General features: G+C 41.8%; 1 protein-coding gene across 2 annotated transcripts in view; it reads right to left on the bottom strand.

Moving 5' to 3' along the window:
- The window catches only part of fryb (furry homolog b (Drosophila)), a 40,978-nt gene that overhangs the window by 7,048 nt on the left and 11,444 nt on the right, over nt 1–22,486 (bottom strand). The window contains exons 2-50 of one of the 2 annotated variants that reach the window (XM_030745869.1): nt 21,775–21,968; nt 20,937–20,990; nt 20,685–20,824; nt 20,123–20,213; nt 19,725–19,804; nt 19,514–19,594; nt 17,848–18,016; nt 17,482–17,574; nt 17,164–17,262; nt 15,532–15,633; nt 14,948–15,051; nt 14,566–14,674; nt 13,933–14,019; nt 13,295–13,466; nt 13,073–13,205; nt 12,837–12,944; nt 12,326–12,452; nt 11,846–11,959; nt 11,440–11,604; nt 11,047–11,133; nt 10,696–10,955; nt 10,375–10,564; nt 9,702–9,826; nt 8,909–8,966; nt 8,461–8,552; nt 8,185–8,357; nt 7,848–8,008; nt 7,636–7,746; nt 7,328–7,482; nt 7,147–7,246; nt 6,836–7,007; nt 6,141–6,397; nt 5,915–6,061; nt 5,620–5,788; nt 5,390–5,480; nt 5,108–5,181; nt 4,799–4,949; nt 4,131–4,234; nt 3,306–3,397; nt 3,082–3,175; nt 2,666–2,885; nt 2,352–2,473; nt 1,987–2,174; nt 1,796–1,890; nt 1,458–1,656; nt 1,153–1,374; nt 766–964; nt 568–665; nt 170–340 (exon numbers count right to left, since the gene is read on the bottom strand). In XM_030745869.1, coding sequence (XP_030601729.1) covers nt 170–340; nt 568–665; nt 766–964; nt 1,153–1,374; nt 1,458–1,656; nt 1,796–1,890; nt 1,987–2,174; nt 2,352–2,473; nt 2,666–2,885; nt 3,082–3,175; nt 3,306–3,397; nt 4,131–4,234; nt 4,799–4,949; nt 5,108–5,181; nt 5,390–5,480; nt 5,620–5,788; nt 5,915–6,061; nt 6,141–6,397; nt 6,836–7,007; nt 7,147–7,246; nt 7,328–7,482; nt 7,636–7,746; nt 7,848–8,008; nt 8,185–8,357; nt 8,461–8,552; nt 8,909–8,966; nt 9,702–9,826; nt 10,375–10,564; nt 10,696–10,955; nt 11,047–11,133; nt 11,440–11,604; nt 11,846–11,959; nt 12,326–12,452; nt 12,837–12,944; nt 13,073–13,205; nt 13,295–13,466; nt 13,933–14,019; nt 14,566–14,674; nt 14,948–15,051; nt 15,532–15,633; nt 17,164–17,262; nt 17,482–17,574; nt 17,848–18,016; nt 19,514–19,594; nt 19,725–19,804; nt 20,123–20,213; nt 20,685–20,824; nt 20,937–20,990; nt 21,775–21,968 — 6,599 coding nt within the window. Of the gene's footprint in view, nt 1–169; nt 341–567; nt 666–765; nt 965–1,152; nt 1,375–1,457; nt 1,657–1,795; nt 1,891–1,986; nt 2,175–2,351; nt 2,504–2,665; nt 2,886–3,081; nt 3,176–3,305; nt 3,398–4,130; nt 4,235–4,798; nt 4,950–5,107; nt 5,182–5,389; nt 5,481–5,619; nt 5,789–5,914; nt 6,062–6,140; nt 6,398–6,835; nt 7,008–7,146; nt 7,247–7,327; nt 7,483–7,635; nt 7,747–7,847; nt 8,009–8,184; nt 8,358–8,460; nt 8,553–8,908; nt 8,967–9,701; nt 9,827–10,374; nt 10,565–10,695; nt 10,956–11,046; nt 11,134–11,439; nt 11,605–11,845; nt 11,960–12,325; nt 12,453–12,836; nt 12,945–13,072; nt 13,206–13,294; nt 13,467–13,932; nt 14,020–14,565; nt 14,675–14,947; nt 15,052–15,531; nt 15,634–17,163; nt 17,263–17,481; nt 17,575–17,847; nt 18,017–19,513; nt 19,595–19,724; nt 19,805–20,122; nt 20,214–20,684; nt 20,825–20,936; nt 20,991–21,774; nt 21,969–22,486 lie in introns of both variants that reach the window. The other variant, XM_030745868.1, reaches the window with a different exon arrangement.

Consider the following 22,486-nt stretch of genomic DNA (forward strand, 5'->3'; position numbering starts at 1 on the left):
GGCTGAATACTGGACAGGATAGCCTGCCAGCCTGCCAAATTACCAACATGAACTCTTTCTGCACCCAGCTGGAGGAATGAATCACTTACTAAACATTCTTGCTCCAGCTTCCACAGGAACATCCAATAAACTTGCAACCCTAAAAACACAGAAAGCTAAGAGCACTTACCTCAGCCATATAGGTGACCATGTTCAGTGTTATGTCAGCGAAAGCCTCATGAAGGTAGCGGCAAACCACACTGACCCAGGAGAAAGGATCCCTCGTGTAGGAACGCGTCTTATAGAGAGTCATCACATGTGCCAGATGGGACAGTTTTGTGTTCTTTTCCTGCAAGCATACCTGAGCAAAGAAAAAGCAAACAGACGCGGGATGAGAGACATATTAGTTGTTTTTTCTTCTGTGTTTTGAAATGTCAGCTCCTTCTAACCCACTTTGGTCTTTCATCTTTCCCCAAATGCACATTTTTGCTCTTTTTCTAATAAACCTAAAAAAGCAAAAGGAAGTAAAATAAAAGTAAACTAAAGTGTAGAAAAAGCCAAAGTGAAAAAATCACAGTATCATATTACCTGTGCAATCCTTTCAGCACTTTCCTTACAAAACTGAGTCGGGTAGCTAAAGTGCTGCACCAGGTGAGGGAGCAGACACAGCACATTCAGAGGAAAACCTATACAGGGAGAAGAGTTTGAACTTCAGCTACACCCAGTACAAATAAAACGAAACACTTTGAAATGATACAATATAAAACTGTGATCCTCCATATCTACCTATAGACTGTGAGCTGTCAACAACTGGCACTCGGGAGACTGGAGTGAGTTGGCAGAAGAGCTGTAAGGTCAGGTCGGATGTGGCCTGGGAGGTAAATCCCTTCAACAAAAGCTGCTGAATCCCAGAGAACCCGCTCCACCTCAGCTGAGTCTGCAGCTTCTCCAGGCGCTCGCGGTTCTCTGCTCTGTCTAAGGGCACCTGGGAAATAGGAGGTTGTGGCTTAAGTGAAGCTGAAAGTTATTTGTGTAACTTAGTTCCCTCCACCTGCAAACTGAGTACCTGAGACAATTGAAAAGGTGGAGACACTCATTTTATCTTCACAGTAATTTCTGTTTCTACAGTTACATAACTTTTCCTCTGTAATCAGCAAATTTCATCTCATCTACCTTTGACAGCAGCTTGTGAACGAGGCGAAGTGACATCTGATATTCAAACTCAAAGTCTGACTCCATGAGTGACACTGCCACCCAGAAGACTGTGGCCAGTATTGACGAAGGATGAGACACGTGTGCAGGATCTGACAGAACGCTGGGATCAATACGGTTGGTTGATGATGTGCAGGAACCTGGAGTTCTTCCTGTTCGTGCAAGGCCGTGACTGTTGCAGGCCTGCAGATTGAAAACGAGTACTAAATTATCACTAAGGCTTCAGCATTGAAGTGTCAAACTGGACAACAATCATCCATTCTTGCCTGTATACGATCCAGAGTTGCACTGCGAGGGGGATCACTCGATTGGTTGCCGCACTCGCCAAACTTCTTGGGAACAGAATAAGAGCGCTGGTGGCGCTGTGATGACAGGCCAACAAATCCCGGGCCGGGGAAGTTCAGTTGACCTGTGCTCTTTCTGTTCATCAGTTTGTCACTTGTCACAAAGTCTGGTGAGGATGTCCTACGAATCAAACACGATGAAAAACAAACTGAATATGTTTGCCCTGTGGGGGCATCAACATAAATCCTCACATACATCATAATCCTCCAAATACTTGAATACTTCTACAGATTCAAAATTCACAACAGAGCAGACCTACCTGGTCAGAGCTGCCATAAAGTCGCTGTTTTTCAGACACTCTGCTAGATTCACCACAACTGACTCCAGCGTTAACAGCACCTCCATCACATAGCCCTGAAACAGGTACAGCAGTAATATGAATCTTCTGCCAAATAAAAAGTTTTAAAGTATTACATCTCTATTACACACACCGTACATCTTTTTCCTCACCTGCACCTCATCTCCATGTTCTCCCACCACCTCAACGAGGCGCGAGACCAGATCAGAGACAGCATGGTTGTTGATTGGCTGTTTGAGGGCTCTAAAGATTTGGAAAGACCTCCCGGCATAGTGACGCGAGGAGCTGCACAGAGCCGTCTGCAAGGCCACGTCGCTAAGCTGCTGCTCCAGGTGGAAGTCTGTGGAGACACACAGATGCTAAATATACCACCACCAAATATGCCACACTGTAGGTATAAAATGAACCAGTTATTGCTCCATTTGTGGAGATGATTTTAAAGAATGACATACACTCATACTAACTCATACTGTTATTCAGTGACTGACATTTGTCAGTAACCTCAGTGGTTTCTCACCTGACTTGGACTCCTTGAAGACAGAGACAACGTGGCGTAGGAAGTTGCTGAGCTGCTCTGTGCTCTTGGAGTTGGGGTTCTTTGGTGTGATGTCCTCGTGCACCCAGAGTGGCCCAAACGCTCTGTGCAATAACAACACAGTACTCCAAGCACTGTATACCCACCACCAGTAGCACCACATAAAAGTTACACAAGCACTTAAATATATGCACAGCTCACACAGCGTGCACTACAGTGAAATTCACACACGCTTCGCACCCACACGGCGAGTCCAACTCTAGAACTGCACGAAAGATGACCGGAGTTGTGTTTACCTGGTGGAGAGGAACTCAATGAGTTTGTTTGTCTTCTCGTCTGTCTCATTGGGTGCATCTTCGAGATCCTCCAGGTCATCAGGTGTTACAAGAGGCAGATTTCCGACACTGCCAGCTGTGCTGCCACCGCCCAGACTGGCAGAGGATGAGTTGGATGTGGAGCTGAGACCAGAGTCCACCACAGGAGATGCCTGCCACTCCCGCAGAAAGTCAGGCGCATCTACGGAAACATAATGACATATGCTACAGAGAAGTGTACTGCTAATGCAGTTGCTGGACCCCTTTATCATATTTTTGTGTACTATGCTGTTTAGTTTGTTAGTTTTCCCATGAAAAGTGCTCCATCTCTCATATTATACTGGTAATGTCACAGGATTGGTAAATGCTTGTATACATGCTAAATATTTTCTACTTACGTGACTGCTGGTACTCTGTGTGATAGCTAGACTTGATTGTGAGAGTCTTGTTGTCACTGATCTCTCGTGTCAGCATCAGGACTGAGGCTATTACCTGTATGCCCCAAAAGAAGGGTTTTCTCGGTGGATAGGTAAAAACTCTGCAGAAGCCATGCAAGTAACATTTCAGTCCTACTTCATGTGATGAGCTGGCCTAATTATAAATATCAAAATGGAAATCTGACCTGGAAGTTGTTGTTGCAGGAGAGAGCAATGAGGAGGTGAAGAAGGAGGCGTTTGCTGTGTTCATAGACCTCTGGTCTGTAGTGGTCCAGACCTGGAAAATGAATTATATATCCAGTGAGGTTCAGGATTCAGCATACATTAAGTGGTTTGGTCATTTTTTTTCATGTACTGATGCCGACACTCATCATCCCAAAGGTTTTGCTGTGAATACAAATTTGTCTCAGTCAAAATCTAGTTATTTCCCAGCCGCAGTAATAAATATTTTTGTAGTATTCTTGGACTAATACAATGTTTAATTAAGGAAACTAAAATACTGTCTTATATTGTTGCTAGGACCAGGTATGCACCCGCATGTTTGTTTGAAAATTTGTCACTGTGATGCTGGAGAACTGCCTGTCCTAAAGTACATGTCTGTGTGGGACGAAGATAAAACACATCGTTGTGCTATGAGCTCACTTGACGTCACAGAAAATAACTCCACACATCAAGGCTATTTTTGAGTGTGTGTGTGTGACTGTAGGAAACACCCTGATTAAAAGGAGTGTGAATTGTACTTTATGATTTTATCTTTTTTGGTTCAAGTTCTTCTCGACCCACCTCATGTTTTGTTACTGAGATCGGAGTGAGGCAGAGGAATTACTTGTATAAGCCATCAAGTATTTCCACATTCTTTAAATTCCATTGGTGCATTCTATGCATAATATTTTTGGGGACGTTTTCACTTTACACATTTGTTTTTTTTTTTTTTTACACCATTTCCCCCAAATTAAACAAATAGATGGTTTACATGACTCATAAGCTGAGCTATACGTGTGTATGCCTACCTAAGAAGAGGGCGTGTAGCAGCAGGGGCAGGTGTAAAGCCCAGTCTTCTCTCACGCTGTGGTCCACTACCATCTCAGTCATAAAGATCACCGCAATGTTACACCTGAGGAATGCACAAATCTCCGGTGAGTACAAAAAAACCAACAACATTTGATCTTTTCATGAGTTATGAGTTGGTGCACTGTGTAAGCACAACCATCCTTCAAGTCTTAGGCTCAAGCTCATGTAGCATAAACTAGAGGATTTCCTTCTTAAATCAAATGAATACAGCAAAAAGAAAACCACGCATCACTGCATACACTGTACATGGACCATAAATTCCAAAGTTCTTTACAAGAGATCTTTCATTTTATTTATTTATATTATTTTACTGGCACACTGATCTCTGATGTTTCAAGAGAGACAGAGAGGATGAAGTGCTAAATCCCTTCTAATATTAACTATTTTGCTAGTAGACCCAGAGCAAGCTGGCTTGGCTTCATTCTGTGCTTGACTTTATCAGACCATCTGAGAGTAGGCGTGATAAGTCTGTGAAACACTCTTTGCTTTGCTGACTCTGCTGATAATAACATCACTGTTCTAACTCTGAGCTTGTTTTTTGAGGAGTTCACTGAAGGTCATCTCAGAGTAGACTGACTGTAGAGTGTGTCTGTTTGTTTGTGTGCACCTGTGCAGTGGCCCTCTAGGCGTGATGGTTTCTGGAAGGTAGTCAACCAGAGGTGCCCAGCAGCCTCCATTAACAGGCATGGGTAACGGCTGAGGACGGTTGGTCTCCAGAATACTCAGTAGCCATCCAGCATAAGGTGGGAGTGGGTCATCTATGAGAACAAAAAGATTTATTTAGTAAAAACCTATATGGTGAAGATTATCCTCAGAGTCTCCCCAAATAGCAGCTGTCAGCTGTGAAAACCCCTGGGCTCTGTGTGTGAGTGTAAGATTGTATTTTATTCCTCACGAGAACCAAGTCAGGGCTTACTCTTTTCATCCTCGTAGGAGCCTCCGGAGCTGTTGCTGTATCGAGACTCCAGTCTGTTGTGAGCCCTCGCCCTGCTGTGAAAAATGCACGACATGTAAAATAAAACTCATTTCCAGATTTGTTTGACAACGTCCTCACTCTAATATCACTACATATGATGCTGACATCTTTTATCTATTTTCACAGGCCTCGACAGGCTACTGATTTCCCAATAAAACACTGGCTCACCGTGACAGTTCATGCAGCATCTGTAAGTATATAAAGATATATAAAAATACTTACCGCTCCTCACTCTCTCTGACCAGCTTGTTCTCGTCTGTGTCTGGCAGGTTTTCCTGACCAGCCACTACAGTGTTACTACTGGAGGTTGTGCCTACACATTAAACAGAAACACAGCAGTCACCCATCTGCCACATAAAAAAAACTGTCGAGTGCAAACCAAGGGTAAGTGTTGAGATGAAAACACAGCATCATTTATCTCCTCAGATTTTGACAGGAACACATCCTCTCACCTGTCTGGGAAGTGGAGGCTTTGTTGCTGGCAGCAAAGCGATAGAATGGAGGATTGTCACAGTGCAAAACCACAGGGTTAACGGGGTCGGTCTGCTGCAGCTCAAACAGGAGCTCCTCCATAGTCTGGATGGTGTTGTTGCGACACATGTATATTACCACCTTCTTGATCTAAAACAGATGAGCATTACTTAGAGCCTCTGGGTTATTTGCATTGCCTCTGCATATTTTTTATATCTTCGTGAGAATCACTATTTAATTTTTCTTAACATTTTTTAAATAATAGACTGTGCTTACAAAAGGCAGTAATGTGGTGTCACTGCTGACTCCACACAGGCTGATAAGGAACTGCAGGGTGACCCGCAAGTTGTTGCTCCACCTCTCGTTCGACACCAGAGCGTTCCAGGCATTCTCGATCTCTGGCCCAGGAACCTCATCTCCATACTGTAAAGTAAAAAAACTGTTAGACAGCTGGAGGCGTGTTTGGGAATTTTCACAAGTAAGAACAAACACAGCTTCCTACCTTAGCAGTCATAAACATGAGGTTGTTGAGCACCAGCGAGGTTGCCTGCAAGGAGCCCCAGCCGTTACCTCTCAGACTGGGACACACACCCATGCCCCGAGCCTGACCCCGAGGTTCTTCCTCTGGCGTGCAGGGGCTTGAGGCAGGAGGTAGGAGTCCCGTGTCCACTAGTTCAATGTTACTAAGCCAGGGTAACAGGTAGGATAGCATGATCTGTCTGCCATTGGGATGGGTGGTTGGGAAACGCTGGCTCACCTCTGCAAATGCCAGGAGAATTAATTAAAACAAGCTACTGTACACACTGGGAGTCATTTTTTAAATCTGGGAGAACAACATGCTGAGAATTTTGAATAAGAAAGAATAAATTGAGCAGATGTAGAAATCATCCTGCCTTCATCATTTAAAGCTTACACTAGATGCACAAGCATTGAACACATCTGTAACTTTAATGCCACAGAAAACAGCATTTTGGGTGCACTTATGTAACTGCACTTCCTTAATTTGATGTCTAGTTTTTTTTTTTTTTTTATGTTCACATCTCAAAGTTTAAGGAGGGATAATAAGGTGAGATGAAAGCTTTTATTAACACATTATGATTTGTCATTTTCCAAAAGTGTATATACACTGGTAAGTTTATATGTAAGTGTTCCCTTTGTTGCATTTGTTCCACAGAAGAACATACAAGAAGAATTTACCTGAGAAAAGAGGCAGAGTGAGCTCTGGGTACATGCTGGCAAGCTGGATGGAGAGCTGAGACAGGCTGACACTGTACAGTGGAGGCAGGGGGCCGTGCGTCCCATACAAAATATTACCAGGCTTCTGCTCCACCATCCGCTTGGAGTACGCACACAGCTTAGATTCCAGCACCTGCAGACAGCACTCCTTTTGAAACCTTTGCCAGCATTTGGCTTTATGCTTTTCATTTCAGCCTCTTTGTGTACAGTTGATAAATATATCAAATTGGAAACATGTCCTTGTTTGCTGCACACCATATAAGTGAATATACCTGCATCAGCTGCATGGAGATTTCATATATTTCTCTGCTGGTGTCTGAGGCCTTGAACAGGACGAGGTTGAGCAAAGTCACAAGGTCACATGGGTAATTCCTGGCAAAATCAGAAAAAACAGCTGTTAGTTTTATGTTGCTCTAAGAACTAAACCAATGAGTACTGACATCAACTCCCTACCTGTTACCGCACACTGTGGCGATAGCCTTGAAGCAGCCAGATGCCAGCTGGTAAGATCCAGTGAAGCAGCGATCCACGGCCCAGTTGAACAGGTTGATTTGGTCTGGATTTAGTTCTAAAAGCAGGATGACCACCTCACACCCCAGACGGTGCACCTAAAGACAGACATGTTATCATGTTGAGGCAGTAATGCATGTATTGAAAACTGAATTTAAAGCTTCTTAGATTAAAGTAAAATGCTGAAACTTAAATAAATACCACAGAGGGCAGCAAGTTAAAGACACCATTAGGTCACAGAGTTGACCCACCCGTAAGTCGTGACAGGCCAAGATGTTGTCAAGCCATTTGTAGAGATAACCATCAGTTGAGAGACCCACATTGTCAAAAACTGGACCACAACATAGAACTGCTGACATGGCCTGGAAAACAAATGCAGAGTTGACTGTATGCTTATGTTTCTGTAAAATTATAGAATAACTCTTACTGCATAAAGGAATTCAGGGATTTGGGTATTGCTTACTTTGAGAGCACAGTACTGGTAGCGAGTGATCTGGTGGTTGCGGTCACTGTACCGGTCCAGAGGAGTGAACATAACACTGAAGGGTCCGGCCCACTGACTGAAGAGAATGAAGAGATGGTGCCTCAGAGACTGCTGAGGGAAAAGGAAGCGTCTGTGGTGGACTGTGAGTGTGGGAAAAAGAAAGAGACACACTGAGGGTGAGAACAGGACACAGAATCTACATGATCGTTTAAATTTGCTGTAGGTGACTACAAAAACCAAAATTGCCATTAAGTCATACTACAAAATTACAAAAAGGTAACAATTAGAATAATGATACGACTTTTTTTTTTTTTACCGGGAACACACTGGATGAGATTGGCTACCATCCCACTGAAATGTGCTCGTATGTCTTTGAGTACGTCCAGCTCCTTCTCATTCTCAGCCTCTAGAAGCATCCGGGTAAGATCCACATACTCAAGGAACAAAGCACCCAGGGCCAGGGAATCACGCTCCAGAGCTCCATTAGTGCTACAGGAAAACAAGAACACTAACTAGCGTTAATGTTACTGTGAATGTGCATAAGACCCAAAGCCGAAAAAAGAGATTACTCAGTACATGACACGTGTGCTACCTGTCACTGATGACTCCTGCATTAGCCAGCAGTTCAAATATCCTCAGGAGCTGCAGCCTGAGAAGGTCCCTCCTCTCTCTACGCTTCTTGTTCTGGAAGCACAGACAGGTTGTTAGTTCCCTGCTATACTGTAGAGCATGACCAACACACAGTGCCAGCTCTGCAGGTGCAAGTGCAAAATAAAGTACTTTTGTTTTCAGTGGACTATTTGGGTTTCAGAATAACCAATACACATAATCCACAATCTGTTTTCATAAACTATACATTATTGATGTATGGAAGAAACCAACAACTTTAAGGGAACTTCTACTCTCATCAACCTAACCCTGATTTTATGCTTCACCTAGAAAATACTTTTTGTTATCAGTGATTAAAAAAAAAATCATGTGATGTTTCAGTGCAGTCAGTCTTCTCTCGCACCCTCTGAGTGTGCTTTTTTTTTTTTTACCTCAGGTCTACGTTCCAGTGCTTCCTTCATCAGTGGATGGAGTTCTTCAACGAGCTCCCTGTTTAATCAAAGAACAATAAATAAATTAATAAAAATAAATCAATCAATAACCAGATTGCTATGTTGTTAAATGAGACGGATCTAAACTGTCTTCCTTGTAGAGCAGTAGAAGGATGATTTTATTCATGGAAACAAGGAAGATGTGTGATATATATCTATGTGGTGCAACCCAGATGCTGCATTCCCTAAAACCACTAATCCTCAGACGCTGTAATGACAGGATAAATTTGTCTGGGTAGACCATAATCTTTTTAATAACAATGAGAGCCTTTTCAGAAAATATTCTAGGTTAAAAATAGATGATCTCCTAAAATGAAAATACCTCCCCATCACAATGGAACTTCTGCCCTTTGAAAAAAAATGTGATACGTCTCTGCCCCTCCAAGAATTTCTCTTCTACATCACTGACTCTTTCTTCTCTGAATGTCAGGTATGCAGCTCATCCGAGTTATGAGGACAATGAACAGACAGGTGGGAGTAGGTAAAATATGAAAGGAGAATAAAAAAACCATTGAATCGTAAAGAATCGTGTCTTTCTCGTGGAAGAGATTTGAGTCAAGTCTGGCATATCATCCATTTAGAACTCTAAACTGTTCTGTCTACTCAGGCTTTGTGTGTTTATTCTCTGCCAAAGGCAAAAATAATATTAGCATCAAAATCAAGGCTGGCACGTACGAAGCAAGATGTGCATTTTATCATAGTTCTGTATTTGTGTATGTTATTGTTAAAGTACCTGAAGACAAGAGCGTTTGTGCATCCAAACCCCAAAACTAGAGACTCTGTGATCTCCAGACTCTCAGCTCTCATCAGCGGGACGAGCTGCTTCAAAAGCCAGGCCACAGAGGGAGTGCCTATCACCTATTAAAAATAAAGAAAACACACAGACACAGATATCACACAACAACCTACAGTTATTACTTGGGTCCAGGGTTTCACAATTTTACAGTTTTATATTTTAAAATATCAGACTTTAAATCCATTTTGTTCTTTTTTTCATAGAGCCGACAAAGCGGCTCATTTAAAGTGAGAAACAGATATGTCTATTAAAGAATATGACCGTAATCAATTATTCTTTTATATAATTTTCAAGCAAGAGGTTTCAGACCATTGCGAAGATACTTAAATTCTTTGAATTTTGGAGCAATAAACAGACACCTAAAAATATCATCCTGGGTTCAGGGAAATTGAGGGAGATTGTCACTATCTTGTGATTGATTAATCAATTAAATGATAAATTAAACAAATTAACTGATTAATCATTAGTTAATTAATTAATTCAGGCCACTCAAAAACACAAATAACTCTCTGCAATTCCAGCATTTCATTACCTGGAATTCAATAAATAACAGTGCACATTTCTAAACTCCACATCTGTCCCTGCTATCCTCTGAAGCACAAACACGCACCTTGTTGTCATAGGTGACACTTCCGTCAGGTGTGGTGGCAGTGATCTCAGGCGTAGACGCTCTGAGATGGCCAGGTGACATGATGCTTGGCTTAGCCACACCGAGACAGAGGATCAGGTAATTGCGCCACAGAGAGATGTAGCTGTCACTGGAGCCTGCCGTGCTTGTCTTCTTAGCATTCACTGGGCTGCTGCATGAAAACAGGTGAAAAATGCATTATTTCAGTCTTTCACACACAAGCTGCCTGACAGTGCATGCTATTTTATTTACAGTAAAAAAAACATCTAAAAGGAACAATATAATAAATGTGTGTTCGCATACTTGGGATCAACCAGTGGCAGCAGCAGCTGCAGCCGTGTGAAAACATAGGGCCAGGCATATCCTAGAGCAGTGGGACAGTGTTTAGGCAGATGCTCTTGCCGCAAAAAGATGTGCAAACAGAGCACCCATGGGTCCTTCACACACTGGGCAAAAATCCAGACATGGCTGGGGCTCTTCACGTCATATGAACTGCTCACCAGTCGAGCCGTCCACTCCACCAACCACTGGAGGTCAACGTGGTGGCTGAGTGGCAAGGTGGACTGAGGGAGGCAACAGGAGGAAATAAAGTCATTTGTGATCACACTGATACACTTCTGGTACTGATCACATTCTTAGCACAAGCGTACATACTGAGTCAGAAACAGCCACGTGAACAAAGCTGTCCATTACAGCCGGGCTCAGCTGGTCCATGACCTCTATCATGGGTTTGTCATCGTCCTGTAGAGAAAGACATTTATAGAATCAGTTATTTTTATAACAGCGTCACACAACGCAAGAGAATTCACAGGCTGTAGAAGCAGCATGTTTAATCACAGCAAGTCAGATGGCTCTCCTTCCATCCTATTTCCATGTCCTTTCTCTTTAATCACAATTTGCCACCAGATGGCTGATATATTTGCCACTGAACTGTACATGTATCTATTTTCACTTCTTTGTTACAGTCTTTACAAGTGAAAGAAGCTGGTGAGCTGTTATACCTCCACTATGTTTGGTGGGAGAAGATGTGAGTTTTCTGTACTGTACCTCAGCATGTCCCAGAGCTGTGAAGAGACAGCGTATTTCTCTTAATACCCCGACTGCCAGCTTCCTTGTGCTGATCTGACATGAGCAGAGGAGCAGCAGAGCCAGGCCCTCGACCGCATGGAGGACTGAACAATGAGGACTTCGCTCTGGCAGTCTGGGGCTGGCCTGATGGAAAGGTGGGAGGTTTAGTAAAGAAGCCACATTGTTGAGCAGTAAGCCTGTAGTTATCATGCTCTACAGTACATAGTGAACCTGACAAACCCAAAACACCTCACACACGTTTAAGCTCAATGATTTTTTTTTATATATATATATATATAATTTTAAATGCATTGAACATCATGTAACAAAGGAAAATAGCTGCCTTAAGTGTAAATGTCATCAAGATAAATTACACTGCACAAACCTCAACTCCCCCTCGCATCTTCCCCTGGAGCTGCAGAGCTAACCTCCACTGTGTGAGGAGCTGGAGAAGGAGCTTGACAGATGCATCCTGCAGACCCTGATGGGTGTCTTGGACCTGGACGTGTTTAGCACAGGACATAATGTTTTATTAAACACCCCTGTTGTGTTTTCAGGACAATTTTGCAAGTATAAGCTCCACTTGTAAAGTGAAGCTCCTTAGATCATAACTGGCAACACTTTTAAATAAAGTGATTAATAAGCATATAATAAAGAAGTCCTAATGCAAGAACCTACTTTAAGGTGGAGAGTTTTACAATACTATGTTGCGTCTAAATTTTCACCTTTCAATTTAAAGATTATATCACTCTGTGAGTGCTGAATTAGTGCTGGGGAAATGTTTCTAATATGCCATTATATTGGTATTTAGTATGATTAACACTTTAGAGCTGCAGCATAAAAATATCTAAAGGTTGTGTTGTACCTCACGTAAAAGGAAATGTGTGTAACCAAAAAGGACATCTTCCCTCCAGTCTGAGAAATCAAGTAATAGGCTCTGAAGGGAATTCTGGGAAATGAGACGAAGCTCATCGTCCATGTGCACCGTCAGTCTGAGGGACAGAGAGACAAAAATAAACAAAGGTTAAAAAAAGGAAAACTAACTGAAATGATGGGATGTCCTTAAAAAGCTAACAATATAAAATATTATACAGGAAATCTGTTTAGTTTGAGACACATTTGCCCACACAACCTCCAGAGGAGGCTGTAGTGCACGTGTTTATTAGCACTGGGATGTCAGCTAGCGTGAGTCCACTGCCTCCCCTTAGTGTTGTATTTGCATTGAAATACCTGTTCTGAACTGCCTAAATATTTCCCCTGAAAAGAAACATCTGCATATTAAAATAAAAAAGGACTAAAAATAACACTGAGCAAAAAAACTGAAGTGATGAAGTGATCATTGATTAAGGATAACTTAAGCTAGAGCTGAAACCTACCTTGATAGCAAGTCAATGAGCTCCGGTTTGGACATGCCATCAGGAAGGATACGAGGAATGGCAGCCACACAGGTCCTGAACAGGTCGATTTTAGGCTTCCTTTCACCGCTATCAAAGATGGAAGATGGAGAGGTGACTGGACGCTTGTTTTGAATTAAATTTCTCTTTGCAAAACACAAGCAGGTAATGTTTGCAAAGCTTCAAACTGAAGAACACTTCATGTTGCAGTTACATACGTGATCATGTCCTCTGGTTCTTTGTTGAGCATCTGGACGCTCGTGAGCATCATGCAACGACCCACCTCCTTGTCCAAGTGCCTCAGGATGTTGTCCAGAGCCTTTCGCACCTGGGAGTAGTACAAGGACATGCCTGCGGGGGGGCAGACAGACAGAAACAGAGACATGAAGGAGGAGACATTCAAATTACAGCAGCCTGAATGCCTCCAGACACACACAGACCTATTAGTTTGGCTTCCTCTTCAGTGAGTGTCTTGCTGAGATACGTTTTCTTCTTCTTCAGAGAGTTTCCAGAGGGCAGAGTGGCTCCTGTGTTGGGCATAGGAGGCTCTCCATCCTTCTGTTGTAGAGCATCTGCTATCACCAGGAACGCCCGCAGACCTATGTTCATACGCTGAAGACAGATAAAGCACCGCTAAATTGTGTTTTTGAAGCGCAATGGCAGATTTGCAACAAAAATCGAGTAAATGCACTTGAACATGTGGTGCTTGCACTGTTTCTCAATAAGAAGCAGATCCTGCAGTGAATGTAACTGAGCACTACAGTATTTATATGACTTTTGACATATTGTCAAAAAGTCTCACTGGGATTGTAAATATACTTAAATTGTTCAAAACATATTGCATTGCACTCAACACAGCATATGATCACTGCCAAGTGCATCTCTCGTAACTATTGCTAGAAAAGCGAATACTGACTCTTTCGGGGCAATTAGTTTCAAGGCTCCAACAGACCACATACTGCTCTTTACATTCCTTTGACTAAAAATTAAAGGTGGACCGCTGATTTCTATAAAAAGGCCTGCAGAGATCCACCGGTCATCTGTGTGCAACTGCGATTCCTCTGTCTGCTCCTTTTACCTCTGGATTGAGACTGAAGGCTTTGGCGGGCTTCCCAACACTCAGCAGGTCAAATATGATCTCCTTCATAGCGAAATCGAGTCTCTCCTGAACAAAGGACAAACATGCTGGTGTTACAGGATTTCAGAGGTAATGTGGTGTGAGGCAGCAGGTGTATCTGCTGTGAGCAGTGAGACATTTTTATTAAAAACTCATTAGAAAGAAATCAAAGAACAAACCAAACGAAACAAGACACTGAAGGTTTTATTTGTACTGCTTATGTTGGAGTCATGAAAACAGCAACGGGAGTTTCACACAGCTGCTGAATGACTACAGCAAATGAAAGTGTGCTGCACTTAAACAGCATTAGAGCAGGTTGCAAAACCTCAGCCTCTAATTTAACCATTAGATATCATGGAATCAATTTTGATAATGGATTTTGGTGAAATGTCAAAAATACCTCATGCCCTACATTCTTGGCCATCCTGTACTTTTCATTACTGTAATAGTTACTGGAACCATTGTGGATTAACCACTGTGTGTGTGTGTGTGTGTGTGTGTGTGTGTGTGTGTGTACATATCTGACTTTATTTCTCTGATCAAGAAGAGGTTCAAAGTGTACATCCAAGACTTCATGCGGTTTGTCACTCATACCTGAGCAATAAACTGGATAATCTTGACAAAAATATTCAGGGGCATGTCTCTGGGCACAACGCTACGACTGCCTTTGGGGAACAGAGTGGAGGTGATGGACGTCAGACGGCTGAGGGACAAAGAGATGTAAATCACATATCTTAATATAATCATCTCATGTTGCCTCTGCATTTGACTTGATTTACAACTGGACCATGTTTTATGGAAATTCCTCTAAATAACTCATAAATGTTAAAGCAGAAAGAAGAACAAGCAGAGCTGAAAGAAGATCACTGATGACTGTTAAATGCAACGCAGTATTTAACAATAGCATGGCTGATACCAAGTTTTCAATTACATCTTATATTTTGCTGTATAGGAACACAACAACATGCAGCATTACCTTTGTGTAGCAGTGTTGCTTTCACACTTTATCCGGATCATGTACACCCACAGCAGGCGGTAGAGTGATTCCAGAGCCACGCGTGCCATCTTGGGGTCTTTATTCTGCATTCACATGCATGCAGACAAAAATGATAAGAGTTTAAAGATGTAGAGTTTGTTGCAGATTGGTAGCAAAAAAAAATGTGATAGATGCGATAATACCCTGAGAGTTTCTGTTTTTTACTGTCCCTTATAGGCACAGTATAAACTGCTGTGTGCCCAACATACACTGGATTCTAAAGATTTAACGTGTAATCATAAACTTGCACAAAAGGCTTTATGAGCCCCGGTGAGTCACTTAGTTCCTTGCAGCTGCAGTGTTTCACTTGAAGCAATAAACACTGGCAGATGAATTTAAAGCTGAATGGGTTTTGTTGTGTGAAGGTCAGTATTTTGTGCGTGTACGTGTCACTTTGTAGAGTTCACAGGGCAGAGATTTTTCACAAACGCTGTAGTTTTATGTGAGTACAACACTGTTTGGGAAACAAATATTCCCTTCTGCAGTAATTCGTGCATGTGGATTGCACAGACAGAGCAGCTGACCTTGAGGTTTGAGAGGCAGTTGTTGAGAAAAATGTGCCAGCGGCTGAGGAAGAACTGCTTCTGACTGACACACAGCAGGCAGGTCACCAGGGGATACAGAGCCTGGTGCAGCGAGAGAAGACAGATGGGAGAAAATTAAATTAGGCGCATGACAAATTCTGGGGGACGAACCGACTTATCAGCCAAACATTGATGTCAGTAATCAGCATTTATCCAATTTGTTGCAATTTTTTACACTGGATAAATGTTCACAGATGCGATGAATGCTTTTTTAAAAAAAAATAATTAAGATTTGTTTGCTTCACTGGTGGGGAGGTGGGGGGTGGGGGGGTAATTACCAACCAAAAAAAAAAAAAAAAAAATAGAACGACTTAGCTTCCAGCTAAAATTTTAGTTTAAACATTAATATCAGCTCAGAATTTTACATTTGGTGCATCCCTGCAAAATTCATCAGTTACTCTTTCTCACTAGTTATTGGAAGCTTTAATCCAGGCACTGACATCCATCTTCGGTCTGTACAGGATTCCACATGAGTCAAATCAAAGCAACAATAATGTGAGTTTAAAGAAGCGACTGATACATAAACATTTTCAACAGAAATTTGATGCCCAGCAAACTTGGACTTGATGTCTGCTCTGTTCAGTCATTTTTAAAGGTTTTGTAAGTCAGCCTGCAGCTCATTCTTTGCTAATGACCAGTGTGGGTCTACAGAGGCGTCACGCATGGTTTGGAAAAACTCTACAATTGAAAAGCACAACGTTTACCTGTCACTCCTTATCAAAGTGAGCATCCGTTATCTGACACTCCCCTCATTTCTTTTTTCACTCAGACACTCAGAATGGAACCAAATTACAGTTACGGAAAAGCACCACATTGCCATCATTCCTATCGTGTCTGTCAGTTATGATCTGTCTCACATGACAGATGATTGCTTGCTCGTGTGCATGCCTGTCTGCTGTTCACTTGGAAAAAAAAAAGTGAAAAAAAAAGAAGACTTTTGTTTGGAGAGAGGTGTGTTACGTCTTTGCTACATGGGTGGCTTGCAGTATGTGGAGAATCTGTCAGGGGAGCTATGCACACTTATAGAGTGGCATGTCTGCACGAAACTCAGGAAGAACCTGAGCGTATACCACCAATGGCACATCAACAGCAACCGGCAATAATGCAGCACAGCAGCCTGATGACATGTTTTGTTATCACAGATTTCCATCAAATGACTGTGGGACACATCCCAAAGGTGGGAAAACATCTTACAGAAACATCATTGTGGTGCTTCTAAGAATATTCTAAGAATTTGTGTCTATATTTTAAGGAGATTAGAACAGGGTACAGCACTAAAAATCACACACAGACTACAGGTACTAGTCCTGAAAAGTAACCAAAGTAGCCTCAGTGCTCCAGATGAACTGCTGATTTTCCTACCCACCTCCATGCTGTGGGCCGACACTGCCCATCTGGCAAAGCTTCAAAAAAATAGCCCGTGCCCTGCACACTGCACTCCTGTCTCGTTCCCATGAAGAGATAAAAGCTCACATGTTGGAGTTACAGTAAGTGCTTTGACCAATTGCTAGTAATGGAGAGGAAATGAACAGAGATTACCAGCGCTGAAACTGAACACAGGGAGACACTTACCAGAGAGTGTTTCTTCCGGGAGGACAGGTCCAGTGTGGTGTCGTACAAACTTTCGACAAAATTTCGTAGACACGGCACATTCACCTCGTTCTTCACGGTCTGCAGGAGGAGGGATAATGCAGAAATGATGTCGATATACATTCGATTTTATTTTTTCCCCACCATAACACTGTCTGTTAACCCGATAGAAACAAACAAGATATTATATATTGATAACCCTAAGACATCAGACTTATATAAATGGTGAGTAATAACTTCAACCTGAGTCTGCTCTAATGTGTATTTTTTGCTCTGAGCAGTAAGATTAAGTGCACTTACAGCAGCTACAGGTACGAGTATTTCCACAAAGAGTCCAGCTAATGAGTGCTTAATGTCTTTATCTTTGACTTCCAGGAAATACTGTGCACACTCCTGCAGAGAGAAAAAAAGAAAGAAAGAAAGAGAAAGACAGTCAGAGAGAGTGAAAGAAATAACATATTATCACTCTGTACATGTCCATAGCTTTGTTTTGCACTGGGTCATGGGAAATAGAAAAATTCTCGCAATTATATTTCACATGAAAGGGGTGATAAACAAGGCGCTTTAACTCTGATTACTGAAGTGGACCTTAAGTAGAAAGCTTTATGATGGCACTTAAGTGTTTCCAGGTACACAGCCCCTTTCTGGCATGGTAGCTCAGTCTACCTGCATGAACTGGAAGGAAGCTTCAAAGTCTTCCACTGGGTACATTTTGATGCGGAAAAACTTGAGTCCCATGATGAGGCTGATGGTGGACTGGATGACGTACGGGCTCTGCTCTTTCTGCCTCAGCTCCTTGAGCTCAGAGATGAACTTCTTTCTCACTGCTGGGAACCTGCCGAGGAAATGGTGACCAGATGTGAGCAACTGCTCTATTCGAGTTTTAGTTAATGCTTTTATATCTAGGTCTCAGCTGGGAGGCGGGGGGGCATTACAGTTTGTGGAATTAGTAAAACAAAGCAGCACGAGACTTCCAATCTCTGTCTATTTGCTAATATTGCACACAGTCTTTTTCTGCCCCACTTTTTTTTGTTGCACATGCACATGGGTGAGTGCTTGTTTGCGTATGTACCAACCAGCCAGATAGATTTTACCACCAGTGCTCTGCAGGCCTATATTTAGAAAGGCATCTGGAGGGGTGATGTGCAGGGAATATGTATGTGTGTGTGTAATTTTTTTGCACATACTCTTGTATGTTGCCACAGCAGTTTACGAAGTGGAACAGTTATCAGCCGTGCGCTTTGTGCTGACTGTTTCAATAAGGCACATATAAACACTGTTATCCATTAACTAAATTAAAGCAAAACAAAACATGTAGATAATGCCAAGAATAATAAAGTGTAACCTCAGGTTGTTTATGAGTGTGTGTCCTCAAACTTTTCATAGCTGTGTGTAAATAATGGAGTACAAATGAAAAACATAGAAAGGCGAGTTAGAACTACTTGATTAGTGGAAAACCACTTTGTAACGCAAAGAGAGGACAGCCTCCACTTGCTCAACTAAATCTCAAAATACTAGATTAATAACTATATTAAATGAAGTATGTGTTGTTTTTTTGGGGGGGGGGCTTTTCTTTGTTTGTTTGCGTTTTGTGTGTGTGAGCCGCTGTGCAAACCTGCATCTCACAGTAAGAATATTCAGGAAAATGAGGAAATTTTGTTGTCCTTCATCCCACATGACAATACGCAGTTGGAGGACCTTTATCGTTATTCTCATGCACACAAACGCATTCACAAACACGCATTCAGACTAGCAGAGTGCAGATATCACTACAGTACGAGACAACATTTGTAATCTCTGTTTTTACTGAAAACGGGGTCAAAAAGAGGACAGGTAGCAACTGTTGCTACATATTAAATTCGTAACCCAGATAAACAGGCCCACAGCTGTAACACAACCTGGATTTGACTCCAAATTAAAGGCAAAAATAAATATTTTTTGTCTATGGTTTTACACTATGAAGACACATAGCTTTAGTCAGTGCATTTTTGGAGACTAACGAGACAAGGGGGACTTTGATTGTGATTTCCAAGCAAGCTTTTAGAAACATACTCACTGCAGACATTGGGGACAACGCATCACATTACTGTGAAATGTAAGACTTGACTGACCCTCCTAAACAATTACATTTAGAAAACACTAATCTAAGTATCCAGTAACATTGCACAGTTTTTAGAGAGCTTTGGCTCGGTACATATTTGGGACATTTGCATCCACAAACCCACATTATTAAAAAGATACTTTATAGCAAAAGATACAAATACATTACTTGAGCAATACAAACATTTATTTACACAAACATGCATGCTGTGTAAGCATTAATTAACAGTACCTTGACTGAGCTACAACTCCCACTACTTCAGCATAGAGGTCAGCTACTATGTGCATGTTGCCTGTGTTGGGCCCCAGATACCTAAAAAACAAACATTACCATCAATATTATCAATCATATACGGTGGTTTAGTTTTTAGAAATTTGAAAACTGAAATGCATTTAATGCATTCTAGTACATTTTTATTATCTCTATAGGTTATCTCTCTTACCCTTCCTTGTATTTGAAGTGCTTGAAGGCCAGGTTAACAACTTCTTGAATGAGTCCATCCAAAAGAGGATGGAGGGGGATCTGAGGTGACAGAAAATATTTGGAATTACTTTGTCATTTAAACATATAAGAGCCATTTCTTCCTATTTTATTAACAGTCTTGGGGGTGGGGTATGTAAATGACTTCTTGTATTTGCTTCAGTTACAGCTGCACATGAATGGAGTGGAAAATACTTCATGTCAACACGTTATAATGTAGTATCTGTACAATGTTAGGATTTTTCAAGGTTTGAGAGACAGGCAGACAACACTTGTCAGTGTCTACATATGTTTCTCTTTCAAACCTTTAAAATACATACACATTATGTCAAATGATTCGAACTAAAAAATGTGGCTCACCTGCTTCAAAACTTCAATAAGCACTAGAGAAAAGATGAAGTCTATCGCCAGATCCCTCCGCTCCAATAAATAGTCCTTCTGTTGCTCATCACTGAAAACGACAAAAGAAGACATGAACACGGTTTCAATAACAGCGTCTGTTCTACGTGTAGGCCAAAGTGCGCACACCTGTTTTTGAGATGTGAAGGTCGTGTTTGATTATTTAGTTTTAGTACATTTTGTTAGCAACACCACTATGTAATGTGCTGACTCAGCGTTTAGCTTGTTAGAAATTGGGAAAGAAGCTCCACAGAGGTAGGACCTGTGCAAAGTCTTCTGAATTTTTTTTTTGTTGTTTTCAAGCCTAAATTCAAAGGCTTTGTTACATGAATGATTAAGAACGGTATTCGCATCTATGTTCTGACAATGACCAATGGTTTCAGACTGCTCTGAGAATATTTGAGATGGAATTGCTTGGAATAAGTAATTTTAAAGTAAGGTATTTTATAGGTATAAAGTGTAGCCCACATTCAGTCTAAATGGACAAACAGCTCCAATTTGTGTGCTTTTTGTCTTTGCTCACTTTTTTGACTTGGTGTTGGCCCTGGGTCGATATTCATGGGACTCGTCCTCCAGGCCATTTTGCCTCTTGTACCAGTCAAACAGAGTCTTCAGGATGGATGGCAGGCAGTACTCGGCTAAAGAACTCATAGAGCTGATCAACTGCACAGATGTATGGAAGAAGAGCAAGGAGAAAGGATGGCAAGAAAGGTTAGTCCCATTCAAAAAATGAGCCAGTGTATAGCAGTGAGGTGTCCATGTATGCTACACACACCTGGTCGAACTGTGGGTCTTCTCCTCTCTGCAGAGATTTGTTAAGAGGCTTCTCCTGTGAGATAACAATGGACAGAGGGAGAAAACGTCCATGTTAGAAGACATAGGTGGATGTTTTATTTTGAAATTTGGAGACAAGAAATTCAGTTCAAACTCCTGAAAGAACAAAAAGGTCATCGTGTCCAAATAAACAAACAAACAAACCAAAAAAAAAAAAAAAAAAGCAAAGTCTGAAGAACAGAAAATATTTTATTACTTATTGCATTAGGCCCTTAGGCACTAACAAACAGGTGTTTGCCCCTGAATGTTGTAAACAGCACGACTCATAAATTACTGAGTCAGAAGGTCAAAGCTCTTTGCCGCAGAGCATATTTGGATTTATTAACCAAAAAGAAGATGTCTTTGTCAATAAGACAAAAAAGTGACATGAAAAACTGCAAGTGTGTCTGACTGTGAGCCGGCAACAGAATTTTTTCTTATGTAGAAAGGCAGAGGTGGGCCTGTATTATTTAGGACTGCCTCGTTTTTCAAATGACAGAATCGCAGAGGAGAAACTTCCACTGGAGTGTGTGTGGGTTTTCATCTATGGTAAAATACTCTCCACCGAACCACTAAACACTGTGATAAAGAGGAGCTATTCCCTGATTTATTGCTCATTCATTTACTGCTCGACTGGATAGATAGAAAAAGTGGGATAGCAAATTACAGACATAACTTTGCATTGCAAAAGACAAGCCAACATACGTATATTGTCATATAAAGTCACTATGACTAACAAAATTAGATAAGATGGCCCAAATGTAAGTTCATGATGCTGTAACACTGTAACAGTCACTCACCAGCGGTTCAGCCATGATGATGCGAATCTTGCGTTCAGAGAGCAACGTGAAGTTGGCAAACAAGCTTTTTAGGACGAACTCGCCCGGCTTGCTCTCGGGGTCCACATTGACAGGCGCCATGACGACGGGGCCCTTCCTCTCACCCAAGGTACCGCTGGCAGGTGGGATGGGTGGCTTCAGTCCCACTGGAGAGGCTGATGACAGATAAGACAGGCCAGTTAGTCTGAAGCAGTTTTTAAACGGTGACACTGTGGGTCACCCGTCAGGCACAGCCAATACTTCTGTGACCCACAGCGTTGCACACGTTTTTATCAATGTTACTGCTATCTGGAGCATATTTAATGCTAAAGGTTTTAGAACCATGGAGCTCATCATTTGGGGGGCTTGAGTGTGTTACGTTGTTGCACACTGAGCACCATTTTTAGCCTGTTTTTGTTGTTTGTTTGTTAGATTTTTTTTTTTTTTTGGTAAAAAAGAACCATGACAAATAGGTCGAATATGCATTAGCAGTTCATATTTGCAGTGGCTCACTTCTGGAGTCATGAGGAATGGATGTGTTAAAGATCATCTTCTTGAGCATGAATCATATTCAAACTAATAAATACCACATCTGTGAGTTCACATTTTGAGTGAGTTATGGCTCGGCGATGGGCACAGACTCTGGCAGTCCTTACAAAATCCTCCCTGCTTTGTGATGAGACAGCTGAGATAC

The sequence above is a fragment of the Archocentrus centrarchus genome, chromosome 14 (assembly GCF_007364275.1).
Source record: "Archocentrus centrarchus isolate MPI-CPG fArcCen1 chromosome 14, fArcCen1, whole genome shotgun sequence".
NCBI lineage: Eukaryota > Metazoa > Chordata > Actinopteri > Cichliformes > Cichlidae > Archocentrus > Archocentrus centrarchus.